Below are 13,784 nucleotides of genomic sequence, written 5' to 3' on the forward strand. Positions count from 1 at the left end.
AGTTGACCAGGACTCAGTTTTAGACGATTCACGATTTGAGATGAAAAAGATGAAATAAACGTTTTCAGATGTGATAAGATTGAAAATTTTTAATTAAACTTGGATTCATTATGAAAATCATTAGATAGATGTAAATATTTTCGCATGTTGTTAGTAATCAGTGATTACTAATCACACATGGAAATGGAGATCAACAAATGAACAAGTTTTATAAATGTAACCGTAAGTCCAACTTACAATAAATAATCGAATGGATGAATAAATAAATAAATAAATAATGGTAGTGATCAGGATAACTAAAGCGATTGAATCGAATGTAATGATGAAAGATGACGAGAGTTGATTGTAAATTTAACGTCTATCGGAAACAACGGTTGCTCCACGTCCCAAAATAATGTTTGATCCTTTGCCTTTATATCCACTTGACAACACAACATCACCTCCATATCCTGAGCTGATGATGTTAGATCCTTTGCCCTTCTTTCCCTAAATAATAGTAAATTGATAAGCAAATATATTAGCAACACAATTAATTTGATCAACAAGAAGTGATTGACTGTGTTTACAGTATTCCTGGTTGTGCTAAAGTAAAGCACAATCTAAGCATAAACCAGAAAAAATATTCACCGTTGATAAGACAAGATGTCCACCACCGTAGCCATAGCCTCCACCACCGAGAATGATGTTAGATCCTTTGTCTAGAAAATAATAATTTACATTTTAATAGTAAGAATTAAAGGAATAAATGAAGTGTTTTAATTGTGTAAATATTAACTTACCTCCGGCTTGAACATGCATTATGAGACCAATTGTGATGAGAAGAGTACAAACAATGAAAGATTTGGAGACCATTTTTGCTTGGTTTGTTGTTGGTGTTTAAAAACAAATATAAACTGTTGAGTTGTTGTTGACTGTTGTTTGACTAAAGTAAAACTGATTGTTTGCTATTAAAATCGAATCATATTTAAACAAATTGTTACGGTTGAATAACTAAGTCAAGTTTGTTAACTTAATAATATGAATGAGAACAAAACAAAACATGAAAGCAAAATGAATGGCGAAAGATCAGATGGGGAGCAAAGAGAAAGTGAGGGAAAACAATAGAAAGGGTTGAAAGAGCTACCAAAAAGGCCTGCTTTGTTTATCTGAATGTGTGTTTGATCTTAATGATTAAATAATCAATTAATGCATTTTCTTACAGTTAAAACTCATCAACTTCATTATTGAACGGAAGATTAGTTTCACAATACATTTCTATTAATTGTTTCAATGTACTTCAATTTGTGTGTTGAGATTTGATCCTGAAACAATCACCCTTTTGATCCAGTTAATCTATCAGTTTTGTAATGTCACGGGAACAAAGTCATCTTTAATAACTTCACACATTAACCTGGTTATTAGGTGAAAAAGACTTACAATTTTCACTTTTACCCCAACTAATTATTAATCAAACAGCATTAACAGTTAACTGCTTGATTCACCTTACAAGCTTTTCAAATAAACCACATTTACCTTGACTTGTCACCTCTAACTTGTTCTGTTGTTACCGTATCAACAACAGGTCATTCAATAATGATTACACTAATAATTGATTTAACTAAGCAAACTATCAGTTTCTATAAATGCACCACTTAGGTCACAATTTATTTGAACACCCAAAATGATATTTAAAATGCAATTTTAACTACAAACATGAACAATTGTAAAGGTCAACTCAATGGCTGGAAATAATTTGAGAGACAGTTTAACGATAAGTTCATTGTCATTGAATACACTCAAGCTAATAATAATAATGGTACAACAATTTGATAGATTTGATTAACTTTGATGCAAAGCATCATATATTGTTATACAGAGACATGAGATGTTAATGGCATAAGATTAGTTGTTCATCTTTCGTTAAAGCAAATAAGATTCACCAACTAAATAAGCATTAGTTGAAGGCTGGTAATGTTCAACTACTTGATAGTTATCCCTCAGTCAACGGTTTTATCTGCGATCTCAATGTCTCTCGACATTTAAAGCTCAACCTTTTCGATTGTTCATGCTATAGAATCTCATCAATGAGAATTCCAACTAGATTTGTTTGGTTTAAGGTTTCTCTTTTGATCGGCGTTACTCTCTTGTTTTATTGGCTTTTAATCCTACAAGTTGAATGTAAGTCAATTTTTTGTGATCATTTTCTTGTGTTAATAAACATCTTGATTTAACCCCTTTCCAGACTCGAGAAAATTTAATTCGAAGAAACCAGTTAAATACATCCTAATATTAGGTTACTATCGAAGTGGTTCTTCATTCTTAGGTGACATTATACAACAAGCAGCAAATACATGCTACATCTATGAGCCATTGCAATTGTTCACTAAATCAAAACGCATCAATAACGATGAAATTGACGAAGCTCTCTACATAATTGAAAATTATTTTCAATGTCAATTTGATGTTGGACCTTCCGTGAATTTAAATAGAACCGAGATACATCATTGGAATTATAAATGGATGAAATGGCTGTTTCCAGTTTGTCTAAATCGCTATCAAAAAGTTTGTCCATCATCAACACAGAATTTAACCAAATTATGCTTGCCATTGGAAAATCGAGTGATAAAATCTGTTCGACTACCAATGAGTGCTCTTGAATTATTTATGCTTTCAATGGATCCATTTATTGATTTTAACATCATCTATTTAGTACGAGATCCTCGCGCAATGTTCAATTCAAGGACTAAACACCCTTGGTGCACATCTGATCCTGAATGTATTCAACCACAAAGTATTTGTCAGCAAATGAGGGAAGATATCAATACTTATAATCGACTAGTTAAACTGTATCCAAATAAATTGTCTGTAACACGTCATGAAGATATCTCCATGAAGCCTGAAGAAACAGTACAAAGGCTTTACAAATCATTGAATTTACCATTTACCGATGAATTGAAAGTCTATTTATATTTTCACACTAGCAATCTCCGTAAAAGTGGCAAATACTCCGTGATTAAACATTCAAAAACAGTTGTAAATCAATGGATGAAGCAAATGAAAAAAGATGAAATTGAAGAGGTCCAAGAATATTGTGAAGATGTCTTCAAACTTCTTGGGTATGTGAATATTTCAGATGAATTTTTGTCAGCTTTGCAGCCAAACTCAACCAATGTATTACCCAGCACTTTTGAAAATGTTTACTCATTGAGTAATGCTATTTAGCGCATTTAAATTAAACAAGCTAAGCAAACAAGCTTTTGGTCAAGAAGCTCCAATTTATCTAAAACATCTGAGCGATATTTACCCAAAACGCTTCCTAGCATTTTGACGGCATCTTAAAACCAATCGATAATCGTAGTTACCAGTTTCGATTCGATAAAGTGGCTCTTGTATTCGGATGTAGGGATGATGGATTTAATTCTCGGACACCTATTTCAGCAAATACATCTTCATTACTATTACGATATTAGGATCTCTTTTTACCATTACAAAAGATAATATTCTCGTTCGTGCCAATTTTACTTTGCAAATGGTGAAAATGGCTCTTATCATATAGCATCGTACCAGAAGACTCTGGCGTTGACCTAAGGAACAGCCTCAAACGTTTTGTCGTTTTTTAGACATTTTGCTTGTTGCATTTTCAAAAACAATATACCTTATTAAAGAGCACATTCTCGTGAATCTAAAAAACCTAAACTTCTTAATCTAATCCGATTTTTTACCAGTTTATTATTTGATTTAAATTTGTCACCCGACTTATGCCTCGCCCTTTAGCTCGACTCAACCCAAGTGCAGTGGCTGAATTCATATTCATGATGTTAATCTCATTCCCCCTGAAGTATAAATAAGAGTTTAAGGATTGAATAGTTTGTAACATTTGAAGTCAATATACGAAAAAATCATGCACAATTAAGACTACATTGAATAGGACATCAATAAACCACATTTACCTTGACTTGTCACCTCTAACTTGTTCTGTTGTTTCCGTATCAACAACAGGTCATTCAATAATGATTACACTAATAATTGATTTAACTAAGCAAACTATCAGTTTCTATAAATGCTGAGATGTTAAGGCTTGCAATGAGTTGTTCATCTTTCATTAGGCAAATGAGATTCACCAACTGAATAAGCATTAATTAAAGTCGGGTAATGTTTAATTATTTGATACTCCCCCTCTCAGTCAACGATTTTATCTGCGATCTCAATGTTTCACAGAATTGCGACTTAAATTTCGACAATTTATGGTTAGAGATATTTTCCCACGGATTGGAGATGTTAATTAAGTTTTAATTGTTAACCTTATTTGTATCGTGAAGTTATATGGTAATTGCACTCTGGTTTATATTGATGACAGCCCTTTCATCTGATCTAAAAGTTACATCTTTTTTATCTTGGAATCGAGTAAGATTGGGACGAGAGATATAATTGAAGTTAAGAGTGAGATCACTAATTGTTATTGTTGTTTAGATTGTTTAGATGTTAATTGTGATCACCCCTTGAATGTAAAGTCATCTCTTTGTTTGATTCCCATGATTTGTTTTACCTTACTGATTATCCTTCCGTCAAACTGAACCTGATATAAAACTATCCCTTACATTTGAACCTCTATCATCATTTAGGTAAACCCGGTACTCAAGTTACAATCGGAAGCAGAACCATTTCGACTGTTCATGCTATTTAATCTCATCAATGAGACTTGCAACTAGATTTTTTTTCTTTAAGGTTACCCTTTTGATCGGCTTTGCTCTCTTGTTCTATTGGATGTCAATCCTACAAGTTGAACGTAAGTCAATTTTTTGTGATCGCCTTTCGTTTTTTTTTGTTACTAAACAGCTTGATTATTGTGTAACTGATCGATTCGTCCCTTTCCAGACTCGAGAAAATTTAATTCAAGGAAACTAGTTAAATACGTCTTAATATTAGGTTACTATCGAAGTGGTTCATCATTCTTAGGTGACATTATACAACAAGCAGCACATACATGCTACATTTATGAGCCATTGCAATTGTTCACTAAATCGAAACGCATCAATAACGATGAAATTGACGAAGCTCTCTACATAATTGAAAATTATTTTCAATGTCAATTTGATGTTGGACCTTCCGTGAATTTAAATAGAACCGAGATACATCGTTGGAATTATAAATGGATGAACTGGCTGTTTCCAGTTTGTCTAAATCGTTATCAAACTGTTTGTCCATCTTCGCCACAAAATTTAACCAAGTTATGCTTACCATTGAAAAATCGAGTAATAAAAACTGTTCGGTTACCAATGAGTGCTCTTCAACTAGGTATGCTTTCAATGGATCCATTTATTGATTTTAATGTCATCTATTTAGTGCGAGATCCTCGCGCAATGTTCAATTCAAGGACTCAATTCCTTTGGTGTTCATCTGATCCTGAATGTATTGAACCAAAAAGTATTTGTCAGCAAATGAGGGAAGATATCAATACTTATAGTCGACTAGTTAAACTGTATCCAAATAAATTGTCTGTAATCCGTCATGAAGATATCTCCATGAAGCCTGAAGAAACAGTACAAAAGCTTTACAAATCATTGAATTTACCATTTACCGATAAATTGAAAGTCTATTTACATTCTCACACTGAAAATGCCAGTGAAAGTGACAAATACTCTGTGATTAAACATTCAAAAACAGTTGTAAATCAATGGGTAAAACAAATGACAAAAGATAAAATTGAAGAGGTTCAGGAATATTGTCAGGATGTCTTCAAACTTCTTGGGTATGTGAATATTTCAGATGAATTTTTGTCAGCTTTACAGTCAAACTCAACCAATATATTACCCAGTACTTTTGAAAATGTTTACTCATTGAGTAATGCAATTTAGCTCATGTAAATCAAACAAGCTAAGAACGAATTTAGCATAAAGACAATGAAATGACTTTTATATTAAACTTGTGGTTAAATTAATCACTTGATAGTATTAAAGATGACTTATTTATTTAAATTGGTCTTTGGATTTTTTCAATCAATACTTAGAAGATCAATTTCTTCAAGTTTTTTGGAAGATTTTGTTCGCATTGCGGCCGGTGGATCATCATCCAATGTTAATCCTCCAAGTAGTTCAGGCATGGCTTCTTCGCCTTCATCTTCTTCTTCGACATCATCCTGGTATGGACTTACCCCAAGTTCAGGATATGTAAATGTACAAGTATTTGATAAATCAACCTCAATCGGTGATATTAAATTGTCCTTTATCAATGAATGACATTCAATGTGAAGTTTACCAAATGAAGAGATGAGACGTTGAAGTTGAAGAACGACATCTTGGACGTGTTTTTGGTCAAGAAGCTCCAATTTTTCCAAAACATCAGAACGGAGTTTACCAAAACGCTTCCTAGCATCTTGACGGCATCTTAAAACCAATCGATACTCGTAGTTGCCAGTTTCGATCCGATAAAGTGGCTCTTGTAATGTTTGGTATTGATATTCTTCGTCATCCATTTCTTTTACTTTTAAACAATAAGACTGTTCAAAGAAAGGTAAAAAACAAAAAAAGTTATTTATTCAAGCTTGGATTATAATCAAGGAAATGGATTTGCAAGATTAGCGTAATTAGGAAACAATCCAAATCGGTATCACTTCAACTTACCAAATATTCAAATTTGACGTCGGCATATTTTTTAATTGTTAATTTTGTATCCGGAACTGCTTTATATAAAAAGGTGTGAAGATCATTGAGAACCTGTTGAAGATAAATTGAGTCGATTAAAATACAATCAAGCAAGTTAGCCATCTTGCAATTTACCGGTTTAATATTTTGTAGCATTTCAATCGATTGTTTTTCAATGGTTCTATGGGTTTCGCCAAATTTACTGAATCCTTCACTTGCTGATGGATTTGGTTCTCGGACTCCTATTTCAGCAAATACATCACCAAATGCTGTTTGATAAAGATTTTATAACATTAGGAATATAATTATGGTTAGATAAGCTTATTATTGAAACTTACCTTTATAAACCTGGCACATATCAATGTGACTTTTCAATAAGGATAAAATGTGATCAATAATTCCTCTGTACATTTCTTCCATCTTTTCTAACTCTTCCAGCTTTTTCAACAAACTGTCTGTTTGTGTAAAGAAAATTCAATGGGGAATGAAATTGAATCAGTAATGGTAGCTATTATGATATTAGGATCTCTATTTACCATTACAAAGGATAGCTCGACTCAACCCAAGAGCATCTGCAGTGGCTGAACTCATATTCTCGACCATTCGATGTTTCACCTTTTTTAAGATGATGTCCAACGATTTACCTTGCTTTGGATCAGCATGCAATTTATTATAGTTAATGATGACTTGACTTTTAACAGATTGAATCATTTTGGCAACTTCAACTTTTGTCTTTCCTTTCATAGAGACACCATTTACAGAGACAATCTCATCACCTGACTCGAGAGTTCCTTCTGCTGATGCTGGAGTTTCATCGAAAACCTGGAAAAATAAAGTTGAATGATTATTAAAAATTAACCAGAAATGGCTGAAATTCATTCAAATTTTACCTGGACAACATATAAACATGGACAATTAGGTGCACCACCTCCAATTGAAATCCCTATCAGGTTGTTTTCATCCTTGTCAATCTTGACCACTCCAGATGTTACTCTCATTCCCCTGAAGTATAAATAAGAATTTAAGGATTAAATTGAATAATTTGTAACAATTGAAATCAATATATTAAAAAAATCATGCACAATCAAAACTACATTGAATAGGACAACAATAAACAAGCTAGGAAAGAGAGTCTAGTTGTTCATCTTCTATAACTTGAAACTTCATTTATTTGAAATACAATTTTGCATAATTGACATGATGAATAAAGATGAATAAAGATAATCAGTTTAAAATACATCAAATATTTTGAAATGATTTGAAAATCTGCATCAATATGCTAAAACAAGAAATCCGTTCATGTTTTTTACATTAATATTTCTATAATAATAACCATTATTGGCTTTTTACTTACAGTTTATCCTCTTCAAAGAAAAACTCGTCGTCTTCAGTCATTCTAATACTTATTTTAACAGTTCACACTATAATTAAATATAAAAAGACACAATTAAATACAATTAATAATAGAAAATAAAAACTCGAAACAAAAAAGCTGTTTGGATAGTTGATAGTCCACGGTATTTGATAAGTAGCTCACTCTATCTACTGTGAAGAAGACCAAACTATTGATCGACAAGATTCCATCCAATGCATTAATATAAAGTTTGATTAAAATTAAGACTCGATGGGCATTTCAAGATATTAATTAAAGAAAATTAAATAAAATTAAAGATGAAAGTCAGGTTATGCAAATAAAGCTGACAGTTAATTTGAAAATTTGCTTCAATTTCAGTGATTTTGCTCTAATAATTTTCAATGGAGTAGCCATTATTCAACTTTAAACTGTTGCTTCACTGATTGTTAACAGAGTGTATATCAAGAGTGAACAAAATGGGCGAGAAGATGATCACTATAAGAACCGGACTTGAACTGAGATTAAAACAGCAACCACAATAAATTGCCTACATTTTTGTTCAGTTATGGTTTAATTGCCCTCAATTGTAACCTGATTGTCAACTAAACTCCTTCAAACTCATCGACTCCTTGCCATCATAACAAACCGTTTTCACTTCACTATTTTACTTGCAACTGTTAGATGAGTGATGATCAATATAAATGAATAGTATCTAAATAAACACAGCTGAATCAAGATGAAGTTAATACCGTGTTATAAAGTGTTTCGACGTTTTTACAATACTTACAATTATTCACCTCTGGCCTCAGTCACTCCACAGATTACACCAACATTTACACCAAAAACCACATCAAACCTAAAAGTCAATCCAACCGAAAACTGGCAAAATGTTTTTAGTTCAGCAACCTTTGATGACCAATGGAGTAAATTGTGCTGTGAAGGGGAAAAGCTCGTTCACTATTCAACGACTCAGTTTAATTCAAAATACCTGGATAATCAAGAGATTACCAATGTGACTTTACAATTAAAGAAACTGGCTGGAACTAATCATCCTCTTCTCAAAACAGCAAAGTAAGTAGGAATGAAATTGAAATTTACATGGAAGAAGCCTTTTGAAATTATCTCATTAACTGTTGTGAACTAATTTTTAGGCGATTGATGGCAGAAGGCAACTCGATTTCAACAAGTACACTAGTTGTGTTGTTATTAGCTAAGGCGTTTGGACCCAATTCAGATAAGTTGACCACAAATCATTCAAATATTATTCGAAGTCAATGTTTACTTGCTGAAATGATTGAATTAATCAACTCAGCCTATTATATCCATAGAAGTGTCCTCAATCTCAATTCATATTTGACTGGCAATAATGGACTTGTGGTTGGTAACAAGATGTCCATTTTATCAGGTGATTATTTACTGGCCAGTGTTTGGAATGGATTGTGTGAATTGAAAAACACACCGGTCGTTGAATTAATGGCTTCAAGTATATCTAACTTGATGGAAGGTCAGTTTATCAGGGAAAGTGAATCTATTCACGATTATACAGTTGAAAGTTGGGAGAAGCGTAATTTTAAGCTTTATGGGTCGCTCATGGCTAATAGTTGTCGGTCAGTTGCTGTCTTGGCCAATAAAAGCTCAAAGGTTCAATCTTCAGCCTACAATTTTGGTCTAAATTTCGGTCTAGCCTGGCAATTAGCTAATGAAATGAAACCTTTCCTCGATCCATTCCCTCCGACAACAAATAACCAAGACAATCACTTATTTGATCCTAATTCAACCCCCTTGTTGATGCACCTTTTATCAAGCCAGGATACTTTCATTGATACAGATTTTACTCAAATGAATCAAAAACAATTGTATCACTTGATCCGTTCTGGTGAAGCAATTGAATTGACTCGAGAGATGAAAAACTGTTATGCATTGAGTGCATTAAATTCATTGAAAGGTCTTCCAAATAATGATTCATTCCTTCTTTTATCAAAATTTGTAGCCATTTTATTGATGCTTTAAGCCTTCCATTATGTAAATCTATATTAATCTTCTAAATATTGATATTAATGCAAAAAATTACTCAAAATAAACCAACAATTTAATCCAATAACAGTAAAATGAAAACTCGTGTTTATTTTTAAATGAAATTCAGGTAAGCCAAAAATACGGGTTTCTTACAAAAGTTATTATTAGATCTTTAATCATTAACTCGGATTTGCAATTTTATATAACAAGTTTAATAACGAGTGTATTTGATCAAGAGATCAAATCATTTTATTTTCAGGTAGTTGGATATTGAAAGCTAAAGATGAATATTTGTGCGAATGATAATTGATGACTTCTCGAATGGTTGTTATAGCATTTTCATTGATACTCGATTCTTCCAATGATTTAGGAGACTTTCCAGTTAAAGCTGAAACACAATGCTTTGCTGAATTAGTGATTTCAGTCAGATTATAACCACCCTAAGAAAAAGAAGGAAACAATTTGATTAGCATTTAGTATCACACAAAAGGTAATAATAACTCAAATTAAAATCGAAAGCTAACCTCAAGAGCAATAACCAATTTGCCCCTTGCGAGTCCACCAAGAAGGTGAGTGAAATGACCGTAAATTGCTGGATCTAATTGGTACTCCCCAAGAGGATCATTTTTGACTGCATCAAATCCTGATGAAACAAAGACAATCTCTGGATTATATTCATAGGCAATTGGAAGAATAATGTTGCTAAATGCTAAGATGTAATCAGAATTTGTCATTGATCCTCCATTCCATGGAATGTTGATGATATTGGATTCAGTTTTTAATCCAGTATCGGTGCGATAAGGGAAAAATGAGGCAGAATCATGACGGTGGAGGGAAAAGAAAAGCACATTTGGGTCATTTTTTAAAACTGATTGAGTTCCATCTCCAGCATGAACATCCCAATCCAGTATCATAACTCGTTTAAGATTATATTTTTTGATTGCATATTTGGCTGCAATGGCAACGTTACTAAAAATACAGAAACCAGAAACGTTATCTTTAGCTGCATGATGACCTGGAGGTCTGATGATAGCAAAACCATTCTGACATTTGTTTGTTAAAACTTGATCAGTAACTTCAAGTAAGGTACCAACCGCTTGCCGAGCTGCTTGATTTGTATTTTTATTCAAATAAGTTGGTGAAACTTCAAGGGGATCCACAAAAACTTCAATCTGTTCTTGTTCCATGTTTTCTAGTAACTCAATTTCCTTGATAAACTTTTCAGAGTGAATCAACTGGAGCTCATCGTCTTTTGCACAACGTTTACTTTCAATAATCGCGCAATCATCTAAAAGACCACTTTTTTTGAGCCCTTCATAGATGCTCAAGATTCTGGCAGGACTTTCTGGATGATTTGGGTTTTTATCATGATGTCGATTGACATCAAAATTAACTGCAATACAAGTTTTTGTTGGAGGTACAGTTAAATCAGTTAAATCTCGTAACTGTTGAATTTCAGATTCCAATTTAATGAAAGTTTCAGCATCATGAATAGGATAAAAATTTCTTGTCCAATATTTCTCTCTAGTTTTGTTTGAAGATAATTTTCCACTATTTTCAACATCAGGAATATAACGAAGAGTCTCATTTGCATTGGTTTGTTTTTCTGAATCTTTAAATTCCTCTTGGATTCTCAATGACTTCCAATAAGGTTTCAAAGCCCAGATAGTATCCAAGATAGAGTTGACAGTTGATTCGTTGAGTTTCGAAGGCCTATGTAAATCGGGTAAAGGAGGGCATGGATCACCAAGAAGAGTACGTAAAGTAAGTGCAGCTCCATCAGCAAGTGATGAAAGACAATAGCCACCCTCTAAAATCGCACAAACTTTTCCATCAGCAAGAGTCATTAATTGATTGGTCAAATGGGAGAACAAAGCCGGAGAAAGTAACATCTTGCCTGATGGACATCCAATTGCTGCATCATATCCAGCCGAAATAAGTATCAGCTGTGGATTGTACTCGTAAGCAACAGGAAGCAAAATGTTGTGGAATATCGCAAGATAGTCAGAATCAGTTAGGCCTTCAGAGTTTAAAGGAACATTTATATTGAAACCTTTACCGGGACCACGTCCAACATGGGTATAGTTTGATTCAATGAGTCTAGGCCAGAAATATCCATTTAAATATTTGTGCATTGAAAAGTAAAGCACTTTGTTTTGGTCTTCGAATGAAAATTGGGTGGCTTGTCCATGATGAACATCCCAATCAACAATTAAAACTCTTTCTAATCCATGATCATTAATTGCATGAGCAGCACCAAGGGCAATATTATTGTAGTAACAGTAACCACAAGGTTTATCGGCAAAAGCATGGTGGCCTGGTGGACGAATCAAAGCAAATCCATTTTTAACTTCGTCCTTTAATACAGCATCTACTAAATTAATTGTAGAGCCAGCAGCTGATAATGCAAGTTGGTTGGTTTTGGGATGAAAGTAAACACAATCATATTTAGATGACAATTCTTCCAGTTCAGCTGGATCAGTTATCGTTTCAGTAGCTTTCATTTGCTCATAATGATTTTCAGTGTGAATGTAAAGTATTTCTTTCTTTGAGGCTAGCCGTGGCTGAAAGATAAACCATGTATCATTGATACTTGATAGAAGAAAATGAGTTAATTTGAAAATCTATACCTGCAATAATTTGCATCGATCAACTAAGCTTAACTGTTGCATTTTTTCTAGAATGCGTATAAATCTATCTGGGCGTTCTGGAAAATTTTCATCCCAAAGACATTTGTGGTCAACCATGGAGGCATCAAATATAAGGCCAGTTTGTGTACTGCTGAAATAGAGAAATGAAATAGTAAACAAGTGGGATGAACAGGGTGATTTCAAGACGAACCTTTTTCTGGTATGGGCATTTTCAATGTCTTTGTGGTTGTAAGATAGGGAACGACGAATAGAAATTAATGAACTCCATCGTCCAGACACGTTTATTATATTAAGACTACAAGGACTTAATCGAGCAGCAATGAAGCTAGTCATGATGGGTCTTTGTGATCACTGAAATACTAGAGTTATCGATAGAATGGTTGAACTAATTTGAGAAAAACAATGTAGAAAAAGAATTGAAGATTAGTAACAATTAGATACAAGATATGATTTATTTTCAAAGCTGTGTGATTAAAATCAACTTACTTTAGTTATACCAGCTATAATATAAGTAATTTCACAGTATGTGATGAATATAAACCATTAAAACCAGAATCTGTAAACAATTCAAGATGTTAACAAGACTTTATGAGATAAATTATCACCATATTGATTTGCTAACAGTATGTAACTTTTATATAAGTTGTAATTTTACATTTAGTTACTATGCTACTGTGTTAAACACTGTTAATTAAATAGACAGTAATTGTCGATTAACTTATAGAAAATACGATACCGTTGATATTAGATTAAAACTGGAAACAACAACAATACACTCACTCTTCAGAAGGTGTTGATAAAAAATATCTTCAATAATTTTAATGTTATAAAGAGGCATCCAGATTTTACAAGCATTAGATCTTACGATATATTTGAAAACAAAAATAAATACCTTAAAAAGTAATCCGATTGAGAATTGATTATCCAATTCATTAGTTATCCTTAAAAATGTTGAGCATTCAAATAGCGCAGATAAAACTTATTAAATAAAAGTAACGAAATAACTTCACAAATTAGTTCAAATTATATTTGTAGACGAAATTCGTCAACGGATAATTCTGGGAAAAGCATATAAAAATCATAAAAATGAAGGGGTTATAAGGCAAGTATCAAATTTAAATTAATAAAATTCTTACAAAATGA

The 13,784-nt window shown here is 32.8% G+C and overlaps 5 protein-coding genes and 1 long non-coding RNA gene across 8 annotated transcripts; 3 read left to right on the forward strand and 3 right to left on the reverse strand.

Moving 5' to 3' along the window:
• Positions 1 to 71: 71 nt before the first annotated feature.
• On the reverse strand, positions 72 to 927 carry LOC149094072 (uncharacterized). Its single transcript, XR_016199058.1, has 3 exons — positions 780 to 927; positions 628 to 698; positions 72 to 486 (listed from the first exon to the last, which is right to left on the reverse strand). It is a non-coding gene; the product is annotated as an uncharacterized LOC149094072 (long non-coding RNA).
• Positions 928 to 1,957: 1,030 nt separating this feature from the next.
• On the forward strand, positions 1,958 to 3,220 carry LOC107371208 (carbohydrate sulfotransferase 1-like). The gene is made up of 2 exons (XM_015939225.3): positions 1,958 to 2,157; positions 2,222 to 3,220. Exons 1-2 carry the CDS (start codon positions 2,064 to 2,066, stop codon positions 3,199 to 3,201), a joined length of 1,074 nt encoding a protein of 357 aa, XP_015794711.1. The 5' UTR covers positions 1,958 to 2,063; the 3' UTR covers positions 3,202 to 3,220.
• Positions 3,221 to 4,239: 1,019 nt separating this feature from the next.
• LOC107371207 (carbohydrate sulfotransferase 1-like) lies at positions 4,240 to 5,954 on the forward strand. 2 transcript variants are annotated; one of them, XM_015939224.3, is made up of 2 exons: positions 4,240 to 4,765; positions 4,855 to 5,954. In XM_015939224.3, exons 1-2 carry the CDS (start codon positions 4,672 to 4,674, stop codon positions 5,832 to 5,834), a joined length of 1,074 nt encoding a protein of 357 aa, XP_015794710.1. In that variant the 5' UTR covers positions 4,240 to 4,671; the 3' UTR covers positions 5,835 to 5,954. The 2 variants fall into 2 exon arrangements, with proteins under 2 accessions (XP_015794710.1, XP_089124288.1); XM_089268162.1 differs by having other exon boundaries at positions 4,451 to 4,765; positions 4,906 to 5,954.
• Positions 5,921 to 8,151, reverse strand: LOC107371204 (PRKCA-binding protein-like). Its single transcript, XM_015939222.3, has 7 exons — positions 7,975 to 8,151; positions 7,511 to 7,622; positions 7,157 to 7,442; positions 6,959 to 7,075; positions 6,756 to 6,889; positions 6,600 to 6,692; positions 5,921 to 6,475 (listed from the first exon to the last, which is right to left on the reverse strand). The coding sequence occupies exons 1-7, from the start codon at positions 8,013 to 8,015 to the stop codon at positions 5,972 to 5,974; spliced, it is 1,287 nt and encodes a 428-aa protein (XP_015794708.1). The 5' UTR covers positions 8,016 to 8,151; the 3' UTR covers positions 5,921 to 5,971.
• A 426-nt stretch (positions 8,152 to 8,577) lies between these two features.
• On the forward strand, positions 8,578 to 10,083 carry LOC107371555 (all trans-polyprenyl-diphosphate synthase PDSS2-like). The gene is made up of 2 exons (XM_015939678.3): positions 8,578 to 9,045; positions 9,126 to 10,083. Exons 1-2 carry the CDS (start codon positions 8,711 to 8,713, stop codon positions 9,982 to 9,984), a joined length of 1,194 nt encoding a protein of 397 aa, XP_015795164.1. The 5' UTR covers positions 8,578 to 8,710; the 3' UTR covers positions 9,985 to 10,083.
• LOC107371554 (protein deacetylase HDAC6) lies at positions 10,073 to 13,678 on the reverse strand. Of its 2 annotated transcripts, none has more exons than XM_015939677.3 (6): positions 13,534 to 13,678; positions 13,128 to 13,197; positions 12,832 to 13,026; positions 12,621 to 12,768; positions 10,515 to 12,554; positions 10,073 to 10,430 (listed from the first exon to the last, which is right to left on the reverse strand). In XM_015939677.3, exons 3-6 carry the CDS (start codon positions 12,972 to 12,974, stop codon positions 10,230 to 10,232), a joined length of 2,532 nt encoding a protein of 843 aa, XP_015795163.1. In that variant the 5' UTR covers positions 12,975 to 13,026; positions 13,128 to 13,197; positions 13,534 to 13,678; the 3' UTR covers positions 10,073 to 10,229. The 2 variants fall into 2 exon arrangements, with proteins under 2 accessions (XP_015795163.1, XP_015795162.1); XM_015939676.3 differs by having other exon boundaries at positions 12,621 to 12,771.
• Between the last annotated feature and the right edge of the window lie 106 nt (positions 13,679 to 13,784).

This window comes from Tetranychus urticae, chromosome 2 (genome assembly GCF_039701765.1).
Source record: "Tetranychus urticae isolate SD_2017Ah chromosome 2, NJAU_TeUrti_SD_1.0, whole genome shotgun sequence".
In the NCBI taxonomy this organism is placed as follows: Eukaryota; Metazoa; Arthropoda; class Arachnida; order Trombidiformes; family Tetranychidae; genus Tetranychus; species Tetranychus urticae.